General features: G+C 39.8%; 1 protein-coding gene across 1 annotated transcript in view; it reads left to right on the top strand.

Annotated features, from left to right (window-relative positions):
* The window catches only part of CPQ (carboxypeptidase Q), a 156,458-nt gene that overhangs the window by 117,234 nt on the left and 24,769 nt on the right, over window positions 1–14,455 (top strand). Inside the window, exon 7 of the mRNA XM_054817998.1 lies at window positions 10,099–10,300. Coding sequence (XP_054673973.1) covers window positions 10,099–10,300 — 202 coding nt within the window. The remainder of the gene's footprint in view (window positions 1–10,098; window positions 10,301–14,455) is intronic.

The raw sequence follows: 14,455 nt of genomic DNA, 5'->3' as shown, positions 1-14,455 counted from the left end.
GATAGCATTACAGTGGTTATGGTTTTCTGGCTAACTGATGAACAATCAATTATTTCCCACTAACTTGTTTAACATTACCAACAAGTGTATTTAGCTACCCATATATAACGTAGTTCCTCCGTATATATCCAACTTACAGGGATAGCTTGGCTCTCATTTGGCAGAGGTACATAAGAGCTTGCTTGCTTAGCTTCAGGGAGGTGACGGGTCGCAGTTTAGCATCTATTAAGAACTCTGGATTTACCACTGGTACTCTGGTGTTCAGCAGGATTAAATTAGAATGAAATGTTCTGGAATACCTAGCACAGGAAAGAGGTGCTTCACATATACAGAAGGGCATTTTGGAGGGGCTGGAGGGACGCTGTGTGCCTAGCGCACACCCCTCGTGAGAAATGCATCATCACTTCGGTAGATTTCCATGTGCGAAAATAAGCTCCGTCCTATGGTGGTGGTGTCAGCAACATGTGAAATTCTCATGCACGTCTCATCTTTTGCCAGAACGTCTGCATTTCACTGTTGTCTCTCGGATTTGTATTCAGAGGTAATATATAAAAGCAGGCTTAAGGATCAAATAGGGAAATAGAAAGCAGGCTGGGTGTTGTTTGAAAGGTATTTGGTTACTTTGCTTTTAAAAAAATTGAGACAAAGATGTGTCTCAATTTTTGCTCTACTGATGCGATTCCATCTGGATGTTGTGCTCTGCAAAGAAAGCCCAGTCTAACTTAAGAATTTGTAATTTACATGGAGAATTTAAACAGAAATGGCATCCGTCTGTTATTTGTTGTTCTTGTTTCCCCCCTGCCATGCGATCTGGCATAATTATAAATTGATACGACTATAGGATATCCCATTACTCATAATAACAAAATAAAGCAGATTAATACTGTACATTTATTTAGCATGAAAAATAACTTAACCTTTTAATGATTTACTCATGCAAATTTCTGGCAATTAGGATAGTATGGCACAAACACTGCTTGCTGATGGTAATGAGTACAAGTTAACTAAGAGTGGTATTTAAAGATGCCTTGTTAAATGAAAGATGGCCTGTATGACTCATCTACATTGCTGGGCTTATTATGACTTTAGTTTGCTACAAACAAGTAGAAATATGAATGCAGTAATTCAGCACAGACAGACATGGATTTCCTTGACGTTGTAAATTACCTCCTCATGTCAGTGGAAATGTGGCAAGGGAAAAGAAATGAAGACAATATAATACTGGACAAGTACAAATACTCTTACTTTTCTAGCTTATTTATTTTTCCTTTCAATTTAATTTCAGGTCTTTCTTCCTCATCCGTCACTGTAGGTTGCCACTGCTAGAAAGTGGATAAGTTACTGCAGAAATAACTGAGACAGCAGCAGTGTAGTGGTTTTACTATGGTGCCAATAATTAACTCATATCCTTGCATAATAGCATTATTTATATCACTCAAGTATTTCTGTACAGCCTAGTATTATAGTTTCTGATTATTAAAACTAGTGATAGGGTTCAGAACTTTATGAGAATGTAAGATCTGCCATATTGAGTTGACCACAAGCTCAGTCTAGTGCCGTCTCCTGTTTCTGATAGCATCCAGGAAACAGATGCTGAGGAAAAGCATATTTGCCCAAGTGCAGTCAGAATAAGCTCAGACACATAGATTACTCATGCAGCCATGCTTTTGTTTTATCAAATATTTTTCTGGAGAGCATCTCATGGTCGTCATTCGTAGTTTACTTTGTACGATTTTTCTAAGACATTTCCAAGAGTTGAAAACCAAGTATCGCCCAGCAGTTTCAGTGCCTCCATTAGTGCAGGGATACCTGCCACCCACCAGTACATCACAGAGCACCTGCCCAGTTTTCACCATGGGGTAGAAGGCTCCCAGAGGAATCACCATCATCTTTGCTCCCAAAGGAGATACCTGCTGAAGTGCTCACTGCTTTTAGCTGTTAGCCAATAATTAGATTTAATCCCAGACTGGAAAAGGGCTGATTTGCCTTTAAGTAAAGACTCCTTATCTTGATTAAGGGTAATGACATGAAAGCATCTAAGTGTAAATCAGATATAATCAGATCCCAAGCAAAACTACAGGCTGGGCAGAGAATGGATTGAGAGCAGCCCTGAGGAGAAGGACTTGGTGCTGTTGGTAGACGAGAAGCTCAACATGAGCCAGCAACGTGCACTTGCAGCCCAGAAAGCCAACCGTGTCCTGGGCTGCATCAAAAGAAGCATGACCAGCAGGTCAAGACAGGTGTTTAGATTAGATACAGGGAGAAAATTCTTTCCTGTGAGGGTGGTGAGGCACTGGCACAGGTTGCCCAGGGAAGCTGTAGATGCCCCCTCCCTGGAAGTGTTCAAGGCCAGGTTGGATGGGGCTTTGGGCAACCTGGTCTAGTGGAGGGTGTCCCTGCCCGTGGCAGGGGGGTTGGAACTAGATGATCTTCAGGGTTCCTTCTGTGCTGGTTTTGGCTGGGATAGAGTTAATTTTCTTCACAGTAGCTGGTATGGGGCTGTGTTTTGGATTTGTGCTGGTAACACAGGGATGTTTTTGTTACTGCTGAGCAGGGCTTGCACAGAGCCAAGGCCTTTTCTGCTCCTCACTCCACCCCACCAGCAAGTGGGCTGAGGGTGCACAGGGAGTTGGGAGGGGACACAGCCGGGACAGCTGACCCCAACTGGCCAAAGGGATATTCCATACCATATGATGTCATGCTCAGCATATAACTGCGGAGTGGGCTGGGTGGCAGGGTGGCTCAAGAACTAGCTGAGCATTGGTTTCAGGTGGTGAGCAATTGTGCTGTACATCACTTGTTTGGTATATTTTTTATTATTATTAATTATTATTCCTTTTTTGTCCTATTAAACTGCCTTTATCTCAACCCACGAGTTTTAGCTTTTTTTTTTTTTTTTTCCCGATTCTCTTCCCCATCCCGCTGGGGCGGGAGGAAGCGAGGGAATGGCTGTGTAGTTGTTTTAGCTGCTGGCCAGGTTAAACCACGACACGTTGCAACTGCTGCTTTCATTTCCAAGTTGAATGGAAGAAGCAGGAGGAACATAGTTTAGTAATTCTGGAGGACCTCATGTTGCAGATATTCATTACAGATTCTCCTACAACCTTTAACAGTGGTACTTGAGTGCCTTCCAGTAGGGTTTTTAAGGTTTTTGTGTGTTTGCTCTTATGCTGTCTCCATGAGAAGAGAAAGAAGTACATGTAAAGATGTGTCTGTCCTCCCTTTCATTGCTTCGGACTAGTTTCTGTGAAAGATCTGTGTACCATGAAGACAAGGTTACAGTTATTTACCCAGCTGAATTAAGGGACTACGAATGGCTGATAATATTTATTTTGGAATAGAAGTATTGCATACAATCTCCTGGGAAAGCAAATACATTTTGTAATAAGAAGACTAAGAGATCCTAGGCCATGTTCAAATTTACTTTAGTAACTCTGTTGTGATCGTTGGAAGCATTAATGTGTTACGAATTTAATTCAAACCGCATTAGAGAAAGCATTCTTAAAATATTTCTGCATGCTTTTATTCCTATCTTTATGATGTTTACAGTGCATACTTGAATTTCTGGTGCAAATGCCATACACTGTTTTAACTTCTTAGGAAAGGTTTAACTTTTTGAAAAATACTGATTACCAGTGTTTACTATGGTTTCCTTTTTGTGATTATTACCAAGAAGATTTGATATTTTGCCCAAACCGGGTCTGCATGAAAACAGGACTTTCTGAAGTATTTTGTTGCTAATTTAAGTACTCTTTGTTGATGCTCACATGAGGTTTCTGTTGTGATTTGCTAATGAGTTACTTTCTCGAAGAAGCAAATATAAAAAAAAGTTCCTGTCACTTTCAGGTGAAATGATTCTTCCCCTGAAAATACTGGCTCCTCAAAACCAGACTTTTCAGAAAACTCATTTATTTCAACATCCTGTTTATTCCCCAAGGTACCAAGTACTCTGGTGGAATGTGAGACATGGATTTGTGTGTGATTTGAACCAAACACATCAAGGACTTTAATGTGGGTGCTTTTATCCCAGCGAAATATGTTGACCATTTGCCTGTTGAGTGTTCTCAGGATATTCTCTGTAATCAAAAGATCTGTAAAATTACTGCTGGTGGTTTTGACCATTGCTGTCCTGTTGATCCCTTTCATTAAGAAGTGGAAGAAACACATAGAGAAATGTTCAGTTACAAAACTGCAAAAAGAAAATAATTGCACTGTATTCTCCAGAATCACAGTTAACAACCAGTAGCACCCTTGATTGTATTAAGCACAGTAAAGCTAGCACAATTATACAGTTGTATTTTACGCCGGTTCTTGGTCAGTAGGAATTCATAATTGCTAATATTGAAGCATCACATTCCTAGTGAAAGCTGCAGAGAAAGCCAGATTTTGCTAAAACACAAAAACAGGTTGACTCCTTACTCTGCCTGAAGCAGGGAAGATGCAGAATCAGTCATGACAGCGTGTCTCCTGACCGCTTAGTCATCATTCCATGCAGGCAAATTTCATACACGGCTAGTGTTAAGAGAACTTTTGTCTTTGTGCGTTTCCTCCCTTTCCCTCATGTGAGTAGCAGAGTGCATTCTGAAACACGTGAACTGGTGGAGACACCTTCTGAGGATAGCTGCTCTGCTTTCATACTCCGGGCAGATGCACCCAACCACAGGTCCTTGGTGCTTTGGGATGTTCTGCTGTGAGAAAGATGGTCTCCTTCTATGCAAACTCCCTGCAGCTCTGCAAGACACAGAAAATTGTCACCTCTTGTTGACTCACCATGGTGAACTTTCTCCTCATTGACTTCTTTTCATTTTGACGTTTCACCTCTTACCCAGATGAGAACCTAAAAGTGTTCTGTGTAAAACCAGGAAACATTAACAATGTGTGTGCTGTGATAATTTCTAAGGTGCTGCCAATTTATTTTCGTCTATCTTTTACTGAAAGTTACAGAAGTACTCATTCACTTACTGAAAGAGTAAAAATCATCTTTGGTTGAAAGATGTAAAGTACACTTTTAAATTTTGGCAGTGTTGCCTATTTTCAAATGAAAACCTAAAACCTTTCAAAAAAAGGACAGTGGTGGGACAGTCATTCAGAGTCATAGAGGGCATTTTGATACCCTTGCGTTTGAGCAGTAAAAGTTATGGAACGTTTTCCATAAGGAAGAGCGCTTCTCTTTGTACGCCTCTTTGTCAAAGAAAAAAACCTCCCAAGACAAGGCTTCAGGTAATCTGATGCATACCTTCCTTAGCCTGCTGCTGTCTTCAGAGCTGTCTGCTTTTTCTTGTCTATCATCCCAGAGAACTTACAATACTGAATGGTCATCTCTGTGAGTGCTGGCAAGTGGTTGCAGAGGAAACAGTAGTGGTATTGTACAAGGCAAGACATGCTAGTAGTATGTTTTTACTGAGTGAAATGCTAATAAGTACATGACCAAATCCTGCTCTGGGGCTGTTGAAGTTACTGGGACTTTTGTCATTGGGTTCTTGGAGGTCAGAACTCCGTAACTCTGATAGAGAAAATCCGTGGGCTTTTTTACAGATTGCTTTTCCAGAAAATGTGGCAGAAAAATATTTCATCTTTTAACAAAAGTATGAGCCTTATTCATATCTTGTAATCTATCAAAAATTGTGCTAATCTTCAGCTTTACAGCAGCTTTCTCCCATATAATGATGGGGTAATTTACAAAAAATTATAACTCACAGTGTTCCTGATTTTCCCTGTCTTCATTCAAAAAGAGTGTGAGCGGGATGATCACGCTCGTGGCTGGTGGTTACTGTGCCTTGATGCTGGCGCATCTCTGCTTCCTAACAGCTGTCCTAGTGGTTTTTTCTCCAGTTTCCACTTATGCTGTTTTGCATCATTAAATAATTTTGATCCTAAACAGCAACTCAAAATTACACTACACCATGCTTATATATTATTAAATACTTAGGAGATATTATTTATTTTATTTTTTTCTTTTCTAGCTGTTACATGTGTTTAGGTGTTTCTGGTGCTTTCTCTTGTCTGTCCTGTAGTCTTAGTTGCCAGCCTAACAAAGCTGGGTGTTGATTTAAACACACGTTTAGTACTGCAGGTGGCATGACCATCGTTTCACCGTAAGTTCTGCCACATGGTTGCTGCCATGCTATACTTGGATCCCAACTGCTCTGAGTCAAATACTGGAATACATAAAGACAAGTGTTGATATTTCCTAAAGTTAAGTGTAGATCAATAACAGAAAGCTGAAAATGCACTGTCAGATTAACTGATGTCCCTTATTACTGGAACAAATTAACTATTAGTCAAGGACGGTGCTTTGCCATTAGAGACTTCAGTATTTTCCCTGTAAAGTGGTGATTTTTCTCAGTGCAATGAGAAAGAAAACCAGTAAATGAGCTATTGGACAAGTAATGACACTCTATTCTAAATAGCTCCAAATTAGTGCAGGCTTTTTAGGACAGCTGTTCCCTCCCTTATCCTTTCAGGTATCTCACTACTTTAGCTGGGTAAGAGGAATTGCTGTCAGTGACTCGGTAGATTAGTCATGACATGTTTAACATTTGGTAAGAATTAACAATTGGGATTTTGACTGAATAAATAGCTACCTGTAGGGTATACCTGCTTAGAATTGCCAGTGTCTATACTAGATGGGACATAAAATCATAGAATCATAAAAGAACCTTAAGGAATCATGGAAGGGACCTCAAAGATCATCTAGTTCCAACCCCCCTGCCATGGGCAGGGACACCCTCCACTAGACCAGGCTGCCCAAAGCCCCATCCAACCTGGCCTTGAACACTTCCAGGGAGGGGGCATCCACAGCTTCTCCAGGAAACCTGTCCCGATGCCTCACCACCTTCACAGTGAAGAATTTCTTTTTAATAATCTTCTAATCTAAATCTATCTTCTTTCACCTTAAATCCATTACCACTTGTCCTATCGCTAGATGCCCTTGTAAACGGTCCCTCTCCAGCTTTCTGTTTCCTACCGACAGAAACATGAGTATGACAAGGATTTGTTTTCTTAATTGAAAAGATTTGACTGTAATTTCATGTTCTCAAGTGTTTGCCTTAGAGATGAGAAACACTTTTATTTTTAGTTTTGCTTAACAGAGATAAAAATAGATAGTTTATAGAGAAAACAGAAATAAAAGGAATTAAAATAAAAAATTAAAAATAGGAGAAGTATTGGCAAGGATCATGCCTATTTGTGTATTCAATGAAAATAGCAAGCTGTAGAAAGCCAATTTTCCCATGCAGTATTCATTGTAATGTTTCATTTAAAAATTCAGTTGAAGAGCTACACATGATAAGATAAAGAGAGGTGACCTCTTCTATGACCGAGTCATAGGAAGATAAAGGATAGAAGTCTGTTTTGATGTTCAGAGAATTAGGCAGCAGGTTACACCAACAAGATTTAATTTTCTGGTATGTGCCAAGAGAAGTGGCACAGTATCAAGATGCAGCAAATGGGATTGCTTTCTAAAAAAAAAAAGTGTACTGAGTTTAAAATGCTTATCTAAATGATGCATTCACTCTGAGGAAAAATGATGGAAACAGCTGAGCCTGCAGTTATTTTACAAAATCTTACTGGTTTGTTGCGCTGTTCTCTTGAGTTAGTCAAGGGAGCAATGTACGGTCTCGCCCTGCTTTGCTAGGTGTCAGTTATCCCTGCACCACAGAAGGCAAAGGACAATGGAGCATCTTCCCTATAGCGTATTTCCCAGCGCGCATTTCTTTCTGTATAAGTAGAAATGGCAATATACTTGTACTGAAGTGGGTATGGTGAAACCACCCTAACCCCCTTTATTTTAAGTTTGCAACTTTCAAACTTGACAGTGAATAGTTTTATAATTAATCCTATTTTCTAGTGGACAAAATAGGGAAAAAGCTTTCTCAAGGACACATGGTCCTTCAAGCAGTTGTGACCTGTTTCTTTTTTGTCCCCCAATGAGTCTAGTTTCTCTCCCCAGGGCGTCCTGTTTTCGTGCCACTCCAGCACATTCTAAGAACTGAACAGCTTTCTTACAGAGCAAGAATATGGTGTAATGCATTGTGGGTGGTTTGTTTTCTCAGTTTTGTATTAAAAACACATGTGAATTTGTATCAGAAAACACAACCGAAGACTGCAGTAATGCTGCTATATTAGCAGTTCATGAAGTTTTGGAACTTAGGAATTCTGGTCTTTGGAGCGGTAGGTGAGATTTCTTCTCAACATCCACGCTGTTCCCGCACTCGCTCTTCTCACCTTGCTGCCCTGAATAGTCCCTTCCACTTGCCTTATTGCTTCTACTTATTGCAGCTTCTCTAAAAATGAGCAGAAGTTCTGCTTCGAAGACTCAGCCAAAGAGGCTGTTTCTGAATGGTATCTCTCATGGTGTTTATACAAGGCTTACTATAACTGAGTTAGTTTTCACTGGCAACTAACCAGCACACTGAAATATGTATTGTCTCCCCTAAGTCTTGCTCCTTGGATTTGTGATATAGAGAAGATTTATTTTTTGAGACATCCTTTCTGTTGTACCTATGACTTTGGAGCATCATTTGTCCTTTTACCATGCAATGTGCTTTTCTTGGCCACCTTCTCTCCCACTATATTCAGAGGGCCCATGAATCACGATTTCATGTTGAGGCTCATGACCTGTAATACTGCATTTGATGATAGACACCATATGTATCCTAATTCTTTACATTTAATCTTTTATATACTGAAGATTTTTTTCATTGTATTAAAAATAGTGATTGCCCATTTGGTGACATTGGTTATTTCCACCTTGATTTCCAGTAGCTAGATGGGTGGATAGGTAGATTGATTTTTTTAAGGTATTATAACATTTACAGTTATTTCATCATATGCAAAGATTTTTTATTCAATTTTTTAACTGCTGGATATATTTCTAACTTAGAAGTGAATACCTCTGCTATGTTACAGCTTGTTTCATTCAAAAGTTTTGGGAAAGCACAGTGTAAAACACAGTTCTTGGCAAATTCTATACAGAAGTTCTGAAAACTTACGTGGATATCACATTCACAGCCACCTGTAGTTCATATTTGGTTTTATATCCAGAAATATGTGAAAGAATACTTTACTGAATTATAGGCTTATGTAAGCTGTTAATGACATGGATCTGTTACTCACTGCTATCACATATCTCTTGTAATGATTTTCTTGCAATAACCCATGACATCCATAAAATTCTGGAATGAGATCTGGGCATAGGAGTAAAACCTGCACTAAGTTCTCTTAGTCACATTCAAGATAGTCTGAAGTTTAACTTTCTTCTGCCTGACCTGGCTATAAACTGTTTTATTTTGCAAAAAAATTTACATGCCTCTCAAAAAGAGTGAGACCTTCCTTCACGTAAAGTCTCTACATATTTTATTCAAATTAAACCTTTGTGACTGAGCATTCTGAGTGTATGGGAAGCAAATAAATGGCTCTGGATGCAAAGTTTTGTTCTTTTAGTTACAGAGAATCTTCCACGTGCACACTAAAAGCAATTGTTATTATGCTGTTTATACACAAAATCTTAAAATTTCATGTTTCCTGTATGGACTTATCTTGAAAGCACGAGATTCTTTAAAACAGACATTATTCCTTCAGGTCAGGAGGAACCTTGGCATTTCAGTCCTCCAACCAAAGTCAGAGTTCACTACATGGTATATTGAAAACAATGTGTTTCTGAAGAGGCAACAGCTGGTTTTTTAAGTGGGATGTCCTTCACAGTCTAAGCGAGCCAGCCAGACCCCCCCCGCAACAGAATTTCTGGTTTCAGGTCTGAGAAGAAAGTGAGAGCTGCAAGTGAAAACTAGAATACAGTGGTAATGGCTTAGCTTTCTGGATGGCACTTCAGAAGTCTTAAAGCAAGTATTTGGGGACAGCAGGCTGGTCATGTTGTGGCTTCTACAAAATATTGATGCCTCAGAACAGAACTTGAACTGTTTCATACAGAAATATTAGGTCCCTTCATTCATGCTTATATACACATGATCACAGGAAGCATTGCTTTGCTTCTTAAACAAATTTGTTATGGTATGCTCACACTGACATCTGGAATCCGATATATGATGCCAGTTAAAATAGCAGTCACAAAACTATCTTCTTTCCTTACATGTTCAGGAAAATATCTCCAACTTCGATATCGTCATGGAGTCTGATGAGGGCACCTTCAAGCCATCTGGACTGGGTTTTACTGGCAATGCTAAAGCTCGGGACATTGTGAAAGAGATCATGACTCTGCTGCAGCCCATCAACATTACGGATGTTTATGACAACGCAGATGGAACGGACATCGATTACTGGATGAGAGAAGGGGTTCCCGGTGAGCATGCTTTACAGTTGACATCACTCCTCCCGTGCAGTGGCACATCAGATGGGTGGTCTGGTGTTTTGAAAACAGTGAGAAATGCTTTCTCTCAAGGAGTAAAATTTACTGTAGGTAAAATGCAGAAATGTTAAAAGGTGACCAACGGAAATAGGACATAAAGTGCATTTGAGTTGCAGTTTAATAATGGTATAGATTATATCTAGCATAACATGCCTAAAATCTTCTTTTCGGCTTTAAGGATTTATAATAATTAATCCCAGACTGGTGGTTTATAAATAGTAAACTAAGGCAGAAGGGGATTCTCCAATGCAGAACAAATAATTTTATTATTATTATTTTTATTTTGACTTTGAAATATAGGGCTTTTTCTCCCTGTTTTATATGCTGAAGAAACAATGTATTCGAGACATGACATTTAAAAGGTTATGGGGCATTAAAGTGTGCTAAAGGGGTAAAATTCTGCAATGTTCAAAGTGGTTTAGGGGTTGGTTTGGATTATTCTCTCTGGCTTCCAGTGAGGAGCAGCTTGTTGGCAAAGGGACTTGCAAGCTGTGAGAGAGATCCACTGCTAGCACCTCCCCCGTGCAGGAGACCCCACACTAGCACGGGGGCTTGCAGAGCACAAGAGTCCCAATTAGAGCCCAGCCTGGGTGAAGACTGAGTGAATTTCCGTGGTATTTTCCACACTTGAAAAACAGTAGAAAGAAAAAAGTTTCATAACACTGATATTTAAAAATTTATGATCAGGTTTAAAATTTTAAGGTTCTTTTTCTCTGGTGTTTTATGACTGAAGTAGACTGGTGCATTTCTCATGCTAGTTTTACTAGTAGCTACTATATGCTTAGGATCTCTTAATATTTGATTAACCGCCCTGTTTTTTACCTGGTCTTGTGGAAGACGCAGCAGGTCATGGAATATATGCTTCTTATTTACGGTCAGAACCCTTTGCTTCTCACTCACCTGGGGCGTACAAAGATACTATAAAGTTGACTGCCTCAATAAATGTATGGATGTCTCCTTTTCCAAGTTAAATATCTGTGCTGGGCCCAAAATACACATGAATGGATATTGTTAAACAGCTAGGGATTCACCTTCAGCTGGTGTGCTGCTTTCCGGGCGATGTGCAAGCTGTTCAGTCCAATGTCATACAGCTGTGACGTTGGTGTGCAGTTGGGTTCCTAGGGTCTGCGGGTGCATCTTACCTGAGTGTTAGGACCGTGTGTTGAGTTGAGTTGAGAGACTGTAAGCACTGCTGAGAGGCTGTAGCCATGCATCATCCTCCACAACCTGAAAGCACCCATGCAAAGACGTCTGGTCCAGAATTTCAGACCAACGTCAGTTGTAGCTGAAATAAATATGAGAACTTACCTCTCAACCTGTGTTTAGAAAATGCAAGAGTATCAGAATTATTTCCTAGGTAAGGTGTTGGGAGCATTACAGATGGTCGTCGGGGACTTCCAGTGTGCTTCCCATCGGAGTGTGATGGATTATGGAAGAAGAGAGAAAAAATTAACATTCAAATGCCTTGTTTGCAGTTGATAATGTGAGCAGTGCTTGTGATGGTAGTGTGTATTGAGCTCTTGTACACCACTTTTCATCAGCTGAGGTGCACCTGGAGCATGAACAGCTACAGCTTGACATGGTCCTCTTCATAAGTCACCTGGGCTACATGTGTAAAGTGGGAGCACCTGCTCCACAGCAGGAGCAGGGCAGAAAGTGGAGCCCTCTCCCACAGTCACCCATACTCCTCAGAAAGCACCAGCTATGAAAAAATATTGTAAACTATAAGCTCAACCTTGGGAAAATATAAATACACTAGAACTGAGACCTCAGCTTTTAAATAAATCTGATTTGCTTTCCTATTAAAAATTTGGCACATTAATTGATGGTTGGTTTTTTTGCTCGCTGAAGCTTTGATTCATTTAACTTCTCGTTAAGCAAATAACAAAGTGTTCTTGCAGCATAAAAGAACAGTGATTCTTTTTTTGCCCATTGAGCCCTGGTGGGAAGGAATTAGCTCCACTAAAAGAATTTCGGCTGCTTTAGATTGTATTTTATACTGTACCAGGGAGAAGTCTAAGACATATTGTAATCTTCACGCCTTGTCTGCAGTATTCTCACTGCTCGAATGAGCCCTTATGGTATATAATAACATTGGAACAAATTGAACACACTGTAACAGCTTTTATAATTTTGTCCAATTTAAACAAGCAGTCAACTGTTGACACTTCATCAATTTTATTTAAATATTTTCTTGAAAATACACTTGGTGGCTTTGTTTCTGCAACAACGAGAGAAAATATGGTGTACTTCTGGAACACTAAGAACGGTTTCCAACATAATTTCTTTAGAATTTTTCTCTTTTTCGGTGTTAAATAGATTCTGAGTTTCGCCTTTTTAGATGCAATTAAAATTCTGCTCCTCCTGCTCCGTTTGGTCTGAACGATCCGCAGAGGGCAACAGTACGTGTGTTTTGCAGAGCTGTTCATAGCTGCTCCTGAGACGGGTGAAGTGACTCTGGCTCCTTACTCTGCAATTTCCAGCGTGCTTATTTTTAATGGGCATGCAATGAAATGTTGTTTGTAATGTTACTTAAATGTACTTGCAAGAAAACAGCGGTGACTGTTCTGAGATTTTAGGATGAGAGAGGTCAGGAGGGTTCAGAGTGCTTCGCTAACCGTAAACTGAAGCTTAACTAATACCTCTAAAGCACGAGCAAGATGATCTGCACCAAACACAGCAGTTTAATGCTCTGTGACTGCAGAGTATTAGAAATATTTCCGTCAGTGGCCTTTACATTGGATTATTTTGAGAACAGTTCAGCCCAGAAATGAGGAATGTCTGTGCTGTGTTTTTCTAGTGATAGCCAGTTTTCAGCTACTGAAAATATTTGTATAACATTTGTTTTGCTTTTTCACGAAGCATAAATCAAATAAATGGGGATTTTGTGGTGTCGTATTTTATGCTGTGGTTTTACAGTTTGAGGTGACCATTGGTCCTAAGACTGCTGCTTTATTAATTATGCAATTATCTTCCTCAGATTCCTTTTTAAGAGTTCAATTACATATTTGTTTTTAGTTAGGGATACATCTAAACTGTAGCACATAAAACTGTTCCTTTCCAACACGAAGTCCTAATCAAGTTTGGCCAGAATTTGCAAATATAGGTGGGGAGATGGGTTGGTTGGGTTATTTGTTTGTTTTCTTTGCATGCTTTTTCACAACAGGCTTCTTCAGTGTCTGAAAGGGTTAAAAAAACATTAAGCAAGCCCTGCTAGACCTGCTCAGGTATTTTTGTGGAAAAAGCAAGGTATCTGATGATCACAAGGATGCTTTGAACATGATTTAGACCAGTTCCTAAGGTAATAGCACAGAGGCTGTCAGCGTTCCCTGCAAACCTTCAGAAACTGAGAAGGAGGAATGAAGTGATTATATTTGTATTATGGTATCCAGTGAACATTAGTTCAGCTTTAGGGGTTAGGGGAGAGGAAAATGGGTGCTCTCCTATTTTTGTAGAGGGAAGGCTGTTGTGACACAGTATTTCCTGGAGAGCTGGTTCAAGGATGCTCCTTTCTGTCGGGCTCATCAGAGGGGTTATCTGTTGCTGCAGTGCTTATGATAGGAACATTCGTCTGTTAGGAACTGAGCTGTATTTGAGATCGAGCTGACCCAGGACATCAAACAACTCCCAAAAGGCATGTGGCAACTCCTCTATTGAAAATTCAGCCGGTGACCTAAAGGTGAAACTCCTTTTTACAATGTCACTCTGAACCTCAATGGTTGTTCATGTCTCTCTGTCCCCACAGTGACGGTGTCTTGCTTTTTTGTTACATTACACAAGAAGAGGTATTACTCTTCTAGAAACTAATAAACCAGTAGTTCATCTAACTTTAATGTTTCTTCAGAAATCAAAAATGCATTGCTAACCCAGTCTATTAGTCATTTGCTTGGAGGTGGCAAACAAATACTATCATATATCATTTCTCTCGTTTTTATATTTTCATAGTGCTTCTTTATTACTTTCATTTAAAATAAGATGTATTTTGGCCCTTAGACACCAGACTTTGATGTGCATGATTTCCTTTCTTATTACATAAGAGGTCAAATCCTTCAGTTCCACCCCTTTTCCAGAGCATGTCGGCCACCCGTC

Source organism: Grus americana, chromosome 2, assembly GCF_028858705.1.
Source record: "Grus americana isolate bGruAme1 chromosome 2, bGruAme1.mat, whole genome shotgun sequence".
Taxonomy (NCBI): domain Eukaryota; kingdom Metazoa; phylum Chordata; class Aves; order Gruiformes; family Gruidae; genus Grus; species Grus americana.
Note: the sequence above shows the minus strand (reverse complement) of the source record. Positions and strands in the feature narration are given on the sequence as shown.